We start from the raw sequence: 16,533 nt of genomic DNA on the forward strand, positions 1-16,533 counted from the left end.
CATGAGCCCACTCCGCCGTAGAAGTGCCTGCGCCTGGATCCGGGCGCGCCCGTGTGGGCCGCCAAGCAGCGCGTGCTCTGCGCCCTCAACCACAGCCTCCAGGACGCGCTCAACTACGGGCTTTTCCAGCCGCCCTCCCGGGGCCGCGCCGGCAAGTTCTTGGACGAGGAGCGGCTCCTGCGGGAGTACCCGCCCAACCTGGACACGCCCCTGCCCTACCTGGAGGTGAGCGGCGGGCCGGGGGCGCGCGGCCGGGGCGGGAGGAGAGCGCGCGGGGCGCGACCACCAAGCTCCGTGACAGGAGCCGTGAAGGGCACGGCGGTGAGGAGCACGGACGGGAGGAGTTAGTGTGGAAGCGATGGGGCCTGTGTGCGGCGAGTGCAGTGAGCGATGCGTACAGTGTGTGTAGCTTGCGAGGTGTGAGCGGCGTGCAGTGCGCGCCGCGAGCCGTGTGTGGTGTGCAGTGTGCTGTGTGCAGCATGTGTGGTGGGAGCACTGCGCGTCGTTCTGCGGGGAGGGGTGTGAGCAGGAGTGAGTGCCCAGAGTGATGTGGGGAGTAAGCCAGCCCGTGATCTGTGTGCACGTCTGTCCCCCTCCCGGCGGTGAGATCTGAAGGCAGACCTGTCTTCGTTTGCTCACCCCATTCATGATGTAACGCTGTCAAGTGCCCTGTCAGGCATGGGGACACAGACTCATAGTGTTGGGGGTGGCAAGCGCAGTGGGCATTGAAACAAGCATTGTGGTCAGTGAGCTCAAAGTGGGCTTGGCCTCCACGGTGGCACAGGGAAGTATGGTCAGTTCTGCTCAGAGAGGGGGTGTCTAGGAGGGTAACCCTGGAAGAGGAGTGGGATTTTCCAGGGAATCCTGGGGATAGGAATGAGATGGAAAGGGCATTGCTGGCTGCAGGACAGCTGGGCACGCGTCACATCTGGGCTTGGTGTTGGATCTGTGTCCACAGTGGTATGTATGGGATGTGTATGGCTGCAGGGAGGCAGGTTTTGTTGTCTAGGGCGAGTGAGCACTGTGAGGCCTAAACTGCAGGAGTAAGCAGGACTCGGTTTTGAGCATGCATTCACTCACTCAGCCCAGTGGATGCCTTTTCTCCACCTTTTCTTTACCTGAGCAGTTTCGGTACAAGAGACGAGTTTATGCCCAGAATCTCATTGATGATAAGCAGTTTGCAAAGCTTCACACAAAGGTAAGGAGGCAGCCACAGGGAGGGGGCTCCAGAACCCTCCTCCTCCTGTCCCCCATGGCCGGCATTCCTCTGCCCCAGCCTTTACTGGGTTTTGTGATGTCAAAAATGTCCTTTAAAAATGAGGGCTGGGTGTAGACTCTGGCACCATGGCTCCAGGGTGGGCAGTCTGGGGATGGGCTTCCAGTCAGATGAGACTCTTGCTGACCCTGCAGTGGGCCCCTGGCGTAGGGGGTGTCTTGGTGAGAACCTGGGTGGGAGAGAAGTGAACAGGCATCTGATGCTGGGGGAGCTGGGCAAAGCTGGGGCACAGGGAGCCCAGTACTTAGTGGCCACCCAGTGCTGGGCTGTCATAATTAGGTGTCTTGTTGATTTTCCCCTGGGAGGGAGTGTTATTATCCTGTTTCACAGATAAAGATACTGAGTCCCAGAGAAGTTAAGTGACTTACTCACAGCTGTGCAGCCAGTGAAGCTGAGACTGAACCCAGATCTAACTCTGGGGCCCTGTACCTAGGCACACCTGTGAGGTCTTTACTGCTGGCATCATTGCTAGGTGGGCCTGACCCCAAATGCTCTTTGGGGGGTGCCTCACTGCCTTCTCTGAATGTAAGAGGGACAGGGTGGGTGCCACGGCCCCTCCCCATGGCAGATTCCCTGAGCTCCCTCCCCAGGTTCCCATGGGCCAGTGGACATTTGCTTGCTGGATACTTTGTTGACAGCCACTGACACATTCTCTGAAGCCTAGGAGAGACATCCAAGCACTGTCACCCCTGTGACCCAGTGATACCTCTGTGACCCCAGAGCCTCCGTGCCAGACTTCTGGCCTGCCCCGAGGCACGTGGTGGTCAGCAGCCATGACTCTCTGGCTGGGCAGAGGCTGTTGTGGAAAGGATCCCCCTCCCTGCACTGGCCCTGGTGTGACCTGTCACCCTGGGTTCCTCCCATGGTTATATCTCCTCCAAAATTGTCCTCAGTGACCCACAAAACACTGATGACCCTTGACCTTCAGTGAGTCCCACTTGTTTTTAGGATGAGTTTCAACTCATTACCACAGCCCCCTTTTTCTGCCTGCCTGGGCACTGGCCAGCCCCCGCCATCACACTGTCCGCTCTGGTTCTGGCTGAGGTCTCTCCATTCAGTCACGAGCACCCTTTCTCTTGTTTCATTATCTTGACCCACCTGAGGAGGCCATCTCCTGTGGCACAGTCCCCATGGTTCCCTCTCCCATTTCTGATGTGCTTTGAGTGTTTCTAGAAGGCCTGAACCGCTGTCCAGGACAGCTTGCCTGTGCACACAGCATCTGTAGCACCAGCAGGGCTTGGTGAGGCTTTGCTGAGTGAACTGGTACATGATTGGGTGGATGAATAGAGGCAGTCAAAGTCCTGTCACAGGAGGGGCCCCCCAGAAATGGGGAAGATCCCCGAAGTGTGGATCTGCCATGGGGTGAGCTCATGAGGAAGATGAGCCAGAGAAGGAACAGGCTACCTTGGGAGTGATGAGGATGTGGCTGCCATGGGGCTGGCTCCTGCCTGGTGGGTTGGGCTCTTCCAGGCTGGGCAGATTGAGGTCCCAGGGTGAGGGAGGAGCTGGGGCAGCAGCTGAGTCTGTGGCAGGGAACTTGCTCAGGGGCAGGATCAGGGCAGCCTGGCCTTCATGAGGGACTGGCTGGGCCCAGGCCGACAGTCCTGGTGGGCTTGGAATGTAGGCAAGGACTTCAAGCAGCATATGGGCCCAGTTGAGCTGGGATCGGGGCCACAGTGGGAGTGCAGGGCTTAGGGTGATGTGAGTGGGGTAACAAGGTCATGGTGTAGGGTGACAGGTCAGACCGAGAGGATGGGGCGGTAGATGCCCCACAGGTGGCCTCAGGCTTGCTGTTGGAAGGTGGGTAATGGTCAGATGACAGTGGCTGTGGTCAGGGCTGACCAGGATGGCTGGATGTTCCAGGCGAACCTGAAGAAGTTCATGGACTACGTCCAGCTGCACAGCACGGACAAGGTGGCCCGCCTGCTGGACAAGGGGCTGGACCCCAATTTCCACGATCCTGACTCAGGAGGTGAGCAGCAGAGCAGGAAGAGTATGGCCCTGGAGTGGCTGGGATCATAACCTTTATCTGTCCCTTGAACCCAGAGTGTCCTTTGAGCCTTGCGGCGCAGCTGGAAAACGCCACGGACCTGCTGAAGGTGCTGAGGAATGGTGGTGCTCACCTGGACTTCCGCACTCGCGATGGGCTCACTGCTGTGCACTGTGCCACGCGCCAGCGGAATGCGGCAGCTTTGACGGTCAGAGTGGGTGGGGCCCTGGCCTGGAGGGTCGGGTGGCCCAGGAGGGGGAGGAAGCTGGGCCCAGCCTGGATGCTGAGGCTCCTCGCCCTCAGACCCTGCTGGACCTGGGCGCTTCACCTGACTACAAGGACAGCCGTGGCCTGACGCCCTTGTACCACAGTGCGCTGGGGGGCGGGGATGCCCTCTGCTGTGAGCTGCTCCTCCACGACCATGCTCGGCTGGGGACCACTGACGAGAACGGCTGGCAGGAGATCCACCAGGTGGGCAGGGAGCATGAGGGTGAGGAGGCCCAGCCTCTGTTTGGGGGCGGGAATGGGTGAGGTCCTGGGCTCTGTCAGGGGTGGGGTGGGCGGCTTCTGGGCTCCACCTGTAGGATTGGGGTCCGGGCTCTGTCTGGGACCAGCAGGACCTCCCTCCTCCCCAGGCCTGCCGCTTCGGGCATGTGCAGCACCTGGAACACCTGTTGTTCTATGGAGCCGACATGGGGGCTCAGAACGCCTCGGGGAACACAGCTCTGCACATCTGTGCCCTCTACAACCAGGTGTGACTGCGCCTGCACACGTGTGCACACAGCTGACCCTGTGCAGTGACCGCATGTGTACATGTGTCCGACCCTGTGTGTCACTCCACGAGTGTGTGTTTTGTGTCCTGCAGTGAGCTGTGGCCTTGTAGGCCTACACGTGCATGTCTCATCCCTGAACACGTGTCACATGCGTGTTCTGAACAATCAGGTGTGAATTGTGTGCATCTGGGCCTTCTGGGCTGGGTGGGCCCTGTGTGTGGAAACCTGACCTGCTTGCCCCTGTGCTGAACACAGAGATGTGGGTGTGTGTGCCCTGCACCCCCGTGTTTGCACGTGCTGTTCTGTCCTGCCTCTGCTCCTCCAGCTGACCAGTTGTGACCCCTACTTTGACTGTCCCAACAGGAGAGCTGTGCTCGTGTCCTGCTTTTCCGTGGAGCCAACAAGGATGTCCGCAATTACAACAGCCAGACAGCTTTCCAGGTACAAGAGTGGTTTACAGAAGCATGAGGCTGGCCTGAGGGTGTCTGTTTGCCTCTGTGTGACTTGACATCTCTGACCTTGGTTCTTCCCCTGTAAGGCATAAGGGAGCTCTTACCCCAGGACTGCCCCAGGGTGAAGTAGAGGAAGTGGGTGGGCCAGTGCAGTGCCTGGCTAGGGGATGTGTGTTCCCTGTGGAAGATTCCTTCCATCTCCCTTCCAGGGAGAGAGGAGGGTCAGAGGGCTCTGGGGCAGGGGACCAGGTGTGGGCCTGACCTGCCAGAAACAGGCGGGGTGCAGAGGCCAAACCAAGGGCTAGAGGGGTAGTTCCAGCCCCTGATTTAATTTAGGTGATGTTTCTGAGCCCTTTTTCTGGCTGATGTTGGTTCTTGGCACTGGAATGACCAGGTAGACAGGTCTCTGTGTAGCCTAGAGTTTGTGGGGGCGCACCGCACGGAGGGCGCTGGGACTCTGTTCTCTTTGGGAGCAAGGGCCTTCAGAGGTCTCTGAGGGGATGTGGGGAGAATAGGTCAGGCCATGGCAATTGTCCAGTCAGGGGTGGGGCAGCAGTTGAGGGCCCGGTGGGTTTGAGCACAGCTGGAAGGGCCTGTGGGATGACTGGATGCAGGGACGAGGGGCGGGAAGAAGGAGACTGACGGGTGTGAGGCAGCAGTGGGCCACGACTGAGATGGGAAAGATGGTGTTTGTGGAGGGACCGTTAAGAGAATAGATAAGGTGACCAGCATGCCCTAATTTGCCCAAAACTGTCCCTGTTTTACCTCTGAAAGTCACATGTCACAGGAAACCCCTCAGTCCCAGGCAGACTGGGGTGGTGGGTTAGACAGGGGCCAGGGTCTGAGCCTGGGGCCCCCAACCAAGGACGACCCCACAGAGGAGCCCGAGAAGGAGCCACCAGGGGCCAGGGGTATTGAGTTGGTGCCACTGAGCCTCCCCTTCCTACCCCTCCCATCCTACAGGTGGCCATCATCGCAGGGAACTTTGAGCTTGCTGAGGTCATCAAGACCCACAAAGAGTCAGATGTTGGTGAGTTCTGCCCACCCTAGTCCCTGTGGATTCTGGATTTTGGGGTTGTCAGGGCCCAATGGCCAGTGGGGTGATATAAGGGAGCACTGCCCCCCCACCCCACCCCCCGCCCTTAGCCTCTTCCTGCAGCTCTCACTCCTTCTGTACTCTGTTGGTCAGTGGTCCATTAGTGGCCCTTGCAGGTAGGGGAATGTGCCAAGGGAAGGGCTTGTGTAGAGTAGACAAAGGGTCAGGGTCGGGGTCAAGGGCATGTAAGGTTAGGGTCAGGATTAGCATCAAGGGCGTGGTTAGATTAGGGTCAGGGTCAAGGGCATGATTAGGTTAGGGCTGTGGGTTGGTGCTGGTGCTGAGTTTAGGGATCAACTTAGTTTGAGAATGGAGTTTAAGTTAGGGTTAAGGTTAATTTCCCATTAGGTCGCATGAAGAGCCAGCAGGCAACATGGGGCAGTGGATCTTAGCCACTGACTCTCAGCGTTTCACTCTAGCCTGAAACAAGAACTAGTTTAAGTGGCCCATAATGTATCTCAATATGACAAGATCATGTAAATGTACATGTGAAGAAAGCAAAACACAGTGAGGAATGCAAATGGAAGAGGGTGGCAGCTACACTCAGGGTAGGAGCTCTGAGCTCTTGGAAGCCAGTGCGTCAAGGGGGCTGGGTATGCATGTGGTTCATGGTCCCAGCAGGAAAACCAGGAGATGCCATCCAGCCCAGGCAGGAGGATGGGCCAGCCATCACTTTGACCTCAGTGAGGTCGTCACCCACTCCCATGTCACTGGGGCTGGTCTGGGACCTGTCCTGGGGATCCTGCCATCCCTCCCCTGTGTTGCAGGGCTGGGGCTGTGGAAGAAGATGGGTCTCCCCTCCTGGAAAGAGTATTTTCTGGCCAAAGGCCACCCCCTCCAGCCCCCTGGCCACATAGGGGCTCCCTTCTCAGCTTCCTCTGTGTCCTGGGTGGACCAGGCTTTTCTGCCCATGTCTCTCTCTGGAACACAGACTCCCAGTCTCCCCTTTCTGCCTTGAGTGCAATATCCTCGTTTTAAAAATGTTTAAAGTGACAATGGACAGCAGAGGGTTACTGCTGGTCTTAGGTCAGAATCCTTCTTGGTTCTAATGTGAGGTTTCGATGAGGGCTGGGGCTGAATTTTCAACTGGGGTTGAGATTGAGGTCAAGTTCATGTTTAAGGACACTTGCTCTATAGAGTCTCCCCTGAACAGACCTCCCCTCAGTAAGGCTTGGTTATGAGGCCCTCACATCTCTAGTAGGGTCAGGAGACCATGATAGTTGATAGACTTTCCTGGGTATGGGCAGACCCTCAAATAGCAGCAGCTGGAGTACAGCCAGCATCAGAGACTCATGTTGAGTAAATGACTGAGCTGATGGAGTGGTGTAGGATGGGGATCCAGGTTCTGGTGGGGAGAGAACTGTGATAAGGTTTGGGTTTGAATTAGGGGCAAGAGACAGAACAAGGGCTCCAGTTATGGTCTGGTTGGGGCTGGTAGGGGTTTTGGTCGTTAGCCTGGGAGAACCCTGGTTTGTGGACGTGCGGGGTCCTCTTTTCTGCTGATTGTCTAACCATGGGAAAGCTGCTTAGGACCTCCATGCCTCAGTTTCTCTTTAGTAAAATATGGTCTTTTATGGTTATTTGCATCCCCTTCCCACCTCTAACCTCATGTGGGATTTGATTCTGTGGGTCTGGACTCTGGCAGGTGGCCTTGGTCCAGCTGATCGCAGGGAGGCCGAGAGGTGGGAAGGCCCCAGCTGCCCTTCATCTTATGATGTGGACAGAGAGGCTTGCACTCCTGGGGTCGCCATTATTGTGACTTACTGTCTGGCTGACCCAGAGTGTCCTTACCTGGTAGGTGTTAGGCATGCCGGCACTGAGCCAAGGTAGAGCGTGGGCATTCATAGTCATTAGTCCCAATGTGGTCATTGGCTCTGCTAGCCATTCACTCTTACTTGCTCAGGTGTCACACATACACTCAGATGACACAGTCAGATGTCCCTGAGCTACAGGGTAATGTATTCATGAATATTTACTATAAGCTTTGTTATCTTAATTCACCCTCTCTACAACCCCCCAAGTGATCATTATTAGTCCCTTTTTTCAGAGGAGGAAACTGAGGCACAGAGGGGGTTGATGGTAGAGCCTGTCTTCAGATCTGGGCAATCCATGGTTCTGTCCTTGTCACCCCCACTCCCTCTGCACCCATTCACTTCAAGGACACTCCCTCAGTGACAGTCACAATTCCCATGCCCCACTCCAGCTCAGGGACCCTGGGTAGGGCCTGGAACAGAGGAGCTGGAGGGAGGCTCTGCCCATCTGTCCTCCTTCCTCCTCCTCAGGGAAGGAGCCTACCGGGGCGGTCTGGTAGGCTAGGAACCTGTTACCCTTCAGGGCACAGGACACCTCAAAGCCTCTTGAAGCAAGGATGCTGGCCTGGAGCAGCTGCCTCTGCTCCCTTGCGTCTGTCGCCTTAGGCCACCTTTGGGTCCACATTCTCTCCCACCCTCTCTTACGCACACACTTTCAAGCACACATCCATGGAACTGCCCCACCGTGCTTTTGATGAGTGCCCTAGGGAAGTGCTTCTCACACAGTCACGTGCATTTGAGTCACCAGGGGTCTTGTTAAATGTAGATTCTGACTCAGTGGGTCTCGTGGAGCTGGAGATGGAGATGCTGCGTGTCTAAGGATCTCCAGCCCCAAGGCGAGGCTGCTGGTCCATGGCCCACACTTTGCGTAACAGGAATCTAGAACAGGGTTTGGCAAACGATGCCCCGCAGGCCAAATCCAGCCTACAGTCTGCTTTTTTTGTTTTTAAATTGAGGCTTTAAAATTGAAGATTTAAATTTCATTTAAAATTAAATTCACATAACATAGAATTAACTATTTTAAACTGAATGTCAGTGGTATTTAGTATATTCACAGGGTTGTGCAACCAACGCTATTGAATTCATCACCCCAAAACGAAGCCCCATGTACATTAAGCAGTTAGTCCTCGTTCCCCTCTTTCTCAACCCCTGTCAACCATTAACATACTTTCTATCTGTTTGGATTTACCTATTCTGGATATTTTATATAAATAGAATCACACAATATGTGACACTTGGTGTTTGGTTTCTTTCACTCAGCATGTTTTCAAGTTTTGTCCATGTTGTAGGATGTATCATTACTTAATTACTTTTTATGGCTGAATAATATTCCATTGTTTGTATATGTGACATTTTGTTTATCCATTCATCCTTCAGTGGACACTTTGGGTTGTGTCCATTTTTGGCTATTGTGAATATTGCTGCTATGAACATGTGTGAAATGTATTTGTTTGAATACCTGTTGTTTTCAGTTATTTTGGGTATGTACTTAGGAGTGGAGTTGCTGGGTCATATGATAATTCTATATTGAACTTTTTGAGGAACTGCCAAATTGTTTTCCACCATTTTACATTCCCACCAACAATGTTGGAGGGTTTCAAATTCTTCAAATCTCTGTCAACACTTGTTATTAGTTTTTTTGATTGTAGCCTCTAATGGGTCTGAAGTGGTATCTCATTGTGGTTTTGATTTGCATTTTTTCTAGTGGCTAATGATGTTGAGCATCTTTTCATGTGCTTATTGGCCGTTTGTATATCTTCTTTGGAGAAATGTTAAGTCCTTTGCTCATTGTTTAATTGCTCATAGAATGAGTTAGGAATGTTTCTTCCTCTTCTGTTTTTTGGAAGAGTTTGAGAAGGGTTAGTATTAATTCTTTAAATGTTTGGTAGAATTCATCAGTGATGCCATTTGATGCTGGACTTTTCTTTCTTGGGAGATTTGTGATTACTGATCCAATCTCTTATTATAGTTCTGTTTAGATTTTCTATTTCTTCTCGAGCCAGTTTTGGTAATTTGTGTTTTTCTGGAAGTTTGTTGATCTCATCTAGCTTATCTAATTTGTTGGCATACAATTGTTCTTTGTATTCTCATATTTCTCTCTCTCTTTTTTTGTTGGTGAGGAAGATTCACCCTGAGCTAACATCTGTTGCCAAGCTTCCTCTTTTTTCTTTTTGCTTGAGGAAGATTAGCTCTGAGCTAACGTCTGTGCCACTCCTTCTCTGCTTTATGGGATGCCTCCACAGCATCACTGACGAGTGGAGTAGGTCTGTGCCCGGGATCTGAACCCGTGAACATGGGCCACTGAAGCGGAGCGTATGGAACTTTAACTTCTCAGCCACGGGGCTGTCCCCTCATATTTCTTTTTGATTCTATAAGATTGGTAGTAATGCTCAAATTTTATTTCTGTTTTTAGGTATTTGAGGTCCTCGTCTCCTTTTTTTTCTTAGTCAGTCTAGCTAAAAGTTTGTCAATTTTGTTGATATTTTCAAAGAACCAACTTTTGGTTCCACATTGATTCTGTCTATATTTCTATTTTCTATTTTGTTTCTCTCTGTCTCTATTATTTCCTTTCTTCTGCTAGCTTTGGTTTTGGTTTGCTTCTCTTTTTCTAGTTCCTTACCATGTGCACTTAGGTTGTTGATTTGAGACCCTTGTCCTTTTTTAATGTAGACATTTACAGCTGTAAATTTCCTTCTTAGCATTGCTTTTGCTGCATCCTATAAGTTTTGGTGTGTTGTATTTTTGTTGTCATCTTCTCAAAGTGTTTTCTAATTTTCCTTGTGATTTCTATTTTGACACATTGGTTGTTTGAGTGTGTTAATTTTCACATATTTGAGAGTTTTCCAGGTTTTTTCTGTTTTTGATTTCTAGCTTCATTCCTTTGTGATTGGAGAAGATACCTTGTATGATTTCAGTCTTTTTAAATTTATTGAGACTTATTTTGTGACCCAAAAAATGGTCAATCCTGGAGAATATTCCATGTGCACTTGAGAATAATATGTATTCTGCCTTTGTTCTGTGGAGTGTTCTCTCTCTCTCTGTACCTGTTAGGTCTAATTGGTTCAAGTTGTCTATGTCCTTATTGATCTTCTCTCTAGATGTTCTATCCATTATTGAAAATGGGGTGTTGAAATCTTAAATATTATTGTAGAACTGTTTCTCCAAATGTGTCAATGTTTGTTTCATATATTTTGATGCTCTGTTGTTTGGTGCATATATGTTAATATTATGAATCTGTTTGTTGAATTGACAGTTTTATCAATATTTAATGTCCTTCTCTGTCTCTTATCACACTTTTTATCTTTAAGTGCATTTCGTCTGAAGTTAATATGGCTACTTAGCTCTCTTTTGGTTACTGTTTACATGAAATATCTTCCTTTACCCTTTTAGGTTTAACTTGTGTTTTCGGATCAAAAGTGATTCTTTTGTAACTAGTATATAGTTGGATCATGTTTTTTAAATCATCATCTGCTTTTTAAATAAAGTTTTATTGGAACTCAGCCACATCCATTTGCTTGTATATTGTTTGTGCCTGTTTTTGTGCTATAGTGGCAGTGTTGAGTCCTTGCAACAGATATTACATGGCTCACAAAGCCTGAAATAGTTACTGTGTGATTTTTACAGAAGTTTGCCAACCCCTGGTCTGGAACATCTTTTATGATTTCCCTGATTATAGTCAATTACAAATGGTCCCATACAACAGTCGTCTGGTGAGCCTTGTCACATGTAACCTGTTCTTGTCTTTCCTGGAGCCTGTGAAATGGGCAGTTCCAAGAGCAGATCTCAGCATCCCAAGACCTCATCTGGCTGACAGGAGGCACAGGCTTCAACCCCTGAAGCTAGAGTTGGAGGCAGTTTGGGATGTGGCCCTTGATGTCGCTTTAGTCATGGAGTGGCTAACTGTCATGGTTTGCCTGGGATTGAGGCAGTTCCTGGGATGTGGGATTTTACTTTTAAAATCTGGAAAGCCCAGGCAAACCAGGACAAGTTGGTCACCATATTTGGCTGCCCAGAGTCTCACCTGTGCCCCCCCTCCCCCAGTACCCTTCAGGGAAACCCCCAGCTATGCGAAGCGGCGGCGGCTGGCTGGCCCCAGTGGCCTGGCCTCCCCTCGACCTCTGCAGCGCTCAGCCAGTGACATCAACCTAAAGGGTGAGGTGCAGCCGGCAGCTTCTCCTGGACCCTCGCTGCGAAGCCTTCCCCACCAACTGCTGCTCCAGCGGCTGCAGGAGGAGAAAGACCGGGACCGGGATGGTGACCAAGAGAATGACATCAGCGGCCCCACAGCAGGCAGGGGCAGCCAGAGCAAGATCAGGTAGGAGAGAGCTGGGAGGCCCTGGCAGGGTCTAGGTGGGTGGGGTGGTGGGACCCGACCCAGGAAGAGCCAGCACGGGGAGGCAGTGATGGGCTGAGGCTTGGGGTGGGGGACTCCCAGTCCCCCAGATGGGCCTCCCTGGATGGGGAGCGGAAGAAGTTGAGATCCTGTGGTCTGGGCAGGCTCCCCCATGCTGACCTCTGTTTGGAGCTGGACTTGCCCTGGGGACAGTGGGCAGCTGAGGGAGCATGTTGGGAGGAGAGGGTCTGGGCAGATCTGTGGTTTATAAAGGTTCCTGCAGTATCAGGGAGTGGGGCAAGGGCTGGGCTGCAGCAGGTTGAATGTTGTGTGGTAAGGGGTTGGGAATGCAACTTCCTTTCCATGAGGGCTTGAAACCTACAGATGACCCCTAGCCCTGTCCCCAAGGGAGAGTCTTGGTCTTTCCCCCAACCCCTCAGCCACATATAACCACAGGACTCCATGGTTTCTTCTCTTCACCTCTCACCATGAACGTTGGGACCCTGAGAACCAAGGACATGCGAGGGACGTGGCATCTTTAGAACTTAGAGCAGGACGCCTGGGCTGGAGCCCCACTGTCCTCTGTGTGTGCAGTGGGGAGTGGAGGGGTGGGCACTGGCTCTGCAGATGGACAGTTGGGGTCCAGTGCAGTCCTTGCATCTGCTGACTGTGGTCTTGGACAGGCCAGCTGGGTTTATAAACCCTTATACCTGGGTTTCTTGTCAGTAAGGTAGGGCTAATTCTACCCAAGTTGTTTCCTTTGGGAAGCCTTCTGGAACCTGGGCAGGTAAGGGGTCACTACTGGGACGCCCTGGCCCGGAGCACAGGCCAGCTGCTGCTGGTTAAGGCAGCTCTCCTCCCTGTACCTCGAGGGCAGGAACTGTCTTGCTTGCTTCCTACAGTTTCCTCAGAGCCAGTCAAATAGAACGTGCTTGGGAGACATTGTTGAATGAAAGAGTTACGTAAACAACATTGTTTTCATGATGATAGCTGGGCATCCTGGGTGTGTCATCTCACTTAACCTTGACCACCTATGAGGCTGTACCCTATTAGCACCATTTTACAGATGAGAGTCCGGAGTGACTTCTCCAAAGTCACAGAGCGAGGAAGCAGTATAACTGGGCCCTAGGTAGACCTAATTCCCAAACTTTGTAAGCCTGAGTGTTCAGGAGAGGGCTTGGGCTGTGGCAGGAGCTTATAAAAGCCATTTGTTCCTTTGCCGTTGTCCCTGCTCATGCAGCCTCAATCTGTGATGGCTTCTCTGTTTCTCCATGTCTCTGTCCAGACTCCAAGGCTTCTGTCTTGCCCCAAAACACCCCAGTTCTCCTCTGAAGCTTTTGCATTTCCCATGGATTTTCTAAGGGATGGCCCAATGGCTAAAAGAACAAACTTGGGGATGTTTCAGTTTTGTAGAAGGGCCACTCCTGCGGATGCCCTGCTCTCATTTATTTTGTATATATTCATTCATCCTTTCAGGAAACACAAAAGTAAGACCTGCCGTGTTCAGGGCTCTAGCTCACTGCTCTGTGGGCATGGCAGAATTACTGTCATCATTTTCCTACAAACATTAGTAGATACCTAGATGCCAGATGGGGGAGCTAATAATGGGGGGTCCTAGAGGTCTCAGAAGGACACTGACAGCTGGGGCCCAGGGCTAAGAGGCAGTTAGGTGGGCAGTGATCCAGCTAAGGGGCCTCCTGGTAAGTGACCAGGAGGGGCCTGAGGAAGTTTGGTGCACGGGGAGGGAGAGGGGCCCAGCGGGGAGATCACCTTTGGTCAATGGAGAGAAGGTGGCATTTGAGCTGTGATTGGGACGTTGGGGGCATGGAGGGAGGTATCGGCTCCCTCTGGCGCCCTCTGTTGGCAGAGCGTGGCATGGAGCCCCTGACCGCCGGGAAATGTGGTAGCACAGCATCACAGCAGGGCAGAGAAAGGTGGGCTTGGAGCTGAGAGACAGTAACTTAATAACTGGCCCGGTGAGTGGGATTAGAACAGTTGAGGTGTTGGCAACAGCATCATGAACCGCCCAGAGGAGGGAAAGGAAGGTACCAACCATGTGACTAGAGTGTAGCTAATTCTCACGCCCCAGAGAGCCTGGCTATTGGCTGAGAATGTGGGCCTGGCCTGTCCAGGTACTAGGGAGCCAGTGCAGGCTTTTGAGCAGGGTGAAGGTGGAGGACCCAGGCCGCAGGCTTGGTGCTCTGGTGGAGGGAGTGATCCGGGGAAGGTGGTCAGCACGGAGTGGGCATGGGCATCAGGGGCAGGTGTCCTGGAGGATAGGACACAGGTCTGGAGGGTGATTCGAGCGGCCAGCACAGGGCAACAGTCAGGGTGTGAGGAGGCCAAGGCCCCAGCGGGGTTGCGGGGGTGGGGGCGGCCCCACTGAGGAAGCTCCTTCTGGTCGAGAGGCGCTTCTCTGAGGTCTGAAGCGGCCCCAGGCCCCTCCCCAGCTCCCGCCGAGCGGCTCCGACTGCCTCCCTCCTCCCCGCCTCCTCAGCCCGACTCCTCACCCGCTCTCCGCGCACCGCAGTCCCCCTCGCCCGTGGCCTCTTCCCCCCCACCGTGGGGGCCGCGGGAGGAGCGGGCGGGAGGCCGCACCGCCGCCCGCAGAGGGAGGAGCCGCGGCCGAGGAGGCGGGGCGCGCGGAGCGGCCGCGGCATGGAGCGAGCCCGGCGCGCCCGGGAGCGCAGCCCCGCGGCCCCGGAGCCCTGAGCGGGCGCGGCTCGTGCGCTGGCGGGAGCGGGCCGGGCGCGGCGGCGCGGCCCATGGAGCGGCCCCGGGCCGGGCCCCCGGCGGGCGGGCGGGCGGCGACGGCGGCGGCGGGCGGGCGGCGGGCGCTGCGGCGGCGGCTGCGGTGAGGCCGGCGGCGGGGCCGGGCCGCGCGCCATGGAGGCCCCGGGCGCCGGCTTCGCGTGCCCGCTGCCCCCCGGCATCGCGTCCGTCACCTACGTGTTCGTTTACAGCCCGAGCGGGCCTGGCGGCCCCGGCGGCCCCGGCCCCACGCCCGGCCCCGGCCCGGCGCCCCCCGCGCCCCCCGCGCCGCCGCCCCGGGGCCCGAAGCGGAAACTTTACAGCGCCGTCCCCGGCCGCAAGTTCATCGCCGTGAAGGCGCACAGCCCGCAGGGCGAGGGCGAGATCCCGCTGCACCGCGGCGAGGCCGTGAAGGGTGAGGGGCGCGGGGGGCGGGGTCGAGGGGCGCGCAGCGGGGTGCGCGGGCCTCCTGGGGTTCGCGGGTGCCCCTCTGAGGTGCGCGGTCGGGGTTTTCCGCGATCGAGGAGGGGCTGATGCCATTTTGGGGGTCTCTGTCATTGGGGGTATCCCGCGGAACTCTGAGCCTCTGTGGTCATTATGGGACACATCTGCCTCTGGGGATTCCTTGTGTCACTGTGGAGGGCTCTTTGTCAGGGAGGGGTGTCTGTCTTCATGGGGTTTGTGTCATGTGGGCCCCTTTCGATCCTATGTCATTATGGGTTCCCTGTGTCACCGTAGATGCTCCTCTCTTCGTGGGGTATTTCTGTGCCCTGGGACTGGTGTCATTGGGGTTCTGTGTATTTGAAGGACCCTATCCCATTACAGAGCTTCCTCGAATTCCCTGTGTCACTACTGGGACTTCTTCATTGGAAATCCTTGTGATGTGTGGGGACCCTGTGCAATTCTGGGGGATATCTGTGACAATTATGTGGGTGTCTATGTATTATGAGGGTTTCTGTCACTGGGCTTCCTGTGTTCTGGGGGAATTCCGTGCCATGACAAGCTCCTCTCATTATGGGGGTCTCTGTCATCATTGGGGTCCTGTCCTCCTGAGTGCCCTATGTTCATGGGCGCTTGAGGAAGAAACAGTTGTGAGGGTCAGCCCTCCTTGGTCCATCATGTGATCTGATCCACTGGCCACAGCACAGTGATTCTGAGTTCTTGGCAGTGACCCCTCCAGTGGGTGACAGAGAAGGCTGGGGGTTGGTTCAAGAGGTGGGAGGAGAGGGGTCAGCTGGGAGGGCATGTGCAGGATTGTGGCCCCTGCCTCTGCCTACTGTCTCCCCGCGAGTGTGTCCATCTGTGTGTGTCTCTGTCCCCCACATGCCCATCCTGTGCTGTGCCCATCTGTTCATTTCTCTCTTCTGTGTGGATCCCAAAATCTTCCCAGAGAAAAAGTCAGGAAGATGAAGGAAGGGGAGGAAGAGAAGGAGGGAAAGGGTGAAGGGTGGGTGGGCAGAAGCTGAGCCTGAGGTGGTGGTGATGTGGCGGTGGTGGTGGTGGTGGGAGAGGTGGGTTCCTAGCTGCCCTGCCCTGATAGCCTGTCTGGCTTCTGTCCCTCCAGTGCTCAGCATTGGGGAGGGCGGTTTCTGGGAGGGGACCGTGAAAGGCCGCACGGGCTGGTTCCCGGCCGACTGCGTGGAGGAGGTGCAGATGAGACAGTATGACACAAGGCACGGTGAGTGACCCCCATGTCCCCCATGCGTCTCCTGAAGGGCATTGTCCCATCCAGCTCTCCTTTGGCCTTGCTTGGAGCTAAATCCACATACATATTCACAGAGGGAAGACTAGAGTGAACTCAAACACGTTTGAAGTGGGCGCAAACTGGTGTACATGAGACACATGGTGTGCACACACCCTGCACGTACTTATGAACACATGTACATGCAACCTGACACTTCACATCAGTGGAGACATGTACAATGTGCCCTCAGGATGGACATGTATGAATGTGCATCTGCCTGTGACCCCACACTTGGCTCCTAGTGACCCCCGCACCCCCGGTCCTCACACAAATACTGGGTGCTTGGAGTGTGCAGCTGGCAGACAAG

General features: G+C 54.2%; 1 protein-coding gene across 5 annotated transcripts in view; it reads left to right on the forward strand.

Moving 5' to 3' along the window:
• The window catches only part of SHANK3 (SH3 and multiple ankyrin repeat domains 3), a 51,684-nt gene that overhangs the window by 697 nt on the left and 34,454 nt on the right, over positions 1-16,533 (forward strand). For all 5 annotated transcript variants that reach the window (XM_070254291.1, XM_023631529.2, XM_023631530.2 and 2 more), the window contains exons 2-12: positions 22-225; positions 1,127-1,198; positions 3,140-3,248; positions 3,323-3,474; positions 3,570-3,737; positions 3,902-4,018; positions 4,403-4,480; positions 5,455-5,521; positions 11,440-11,713; positions 14,695-14,897; positions 16,047-16,160. In XM_070254291.1, the coding sequence (XP_070110392.1) occupies positions 22-225; positions 1,127-1,198; positions 3,140-3,248; positions 3,323-3,474; positions 3,570-3,737; positions 3,902-4,018; positions 4,403-4,480; positions 5,455-5,521; positions 11,440-11,713; positions 14,695-14,897; positions 16,047-16,160 (1,558 nt within the window). The remainder of the gene's footprint in view (positions 1-21; positions 226-1,126; positions 1,199-3,139; positions 3,249-3,322; positions 3,475-3,569; positions 3,738-3,901; positions 4,019-4,402; positions 4,481-5,454; positions 5,522-11,439; positions 11,714-14,694; positions 14,898-16,046; positions 16,161-16,533) is intronic.

Source organism: Equus caballus, chromosome 28, assembly GCF_041296265.1.
Source record: "Equus caballus isolate H_3958 breed thoroughbred chromosome 28, TB-T2T, whole genome shotgun sequence".
In the NCBI taxonomy this organism is placed as follows: Eukaryota; Metazoa; Chordata; class Mammalia; order Perissodactyla; family Equidae; genus Equus; species Equus caballus.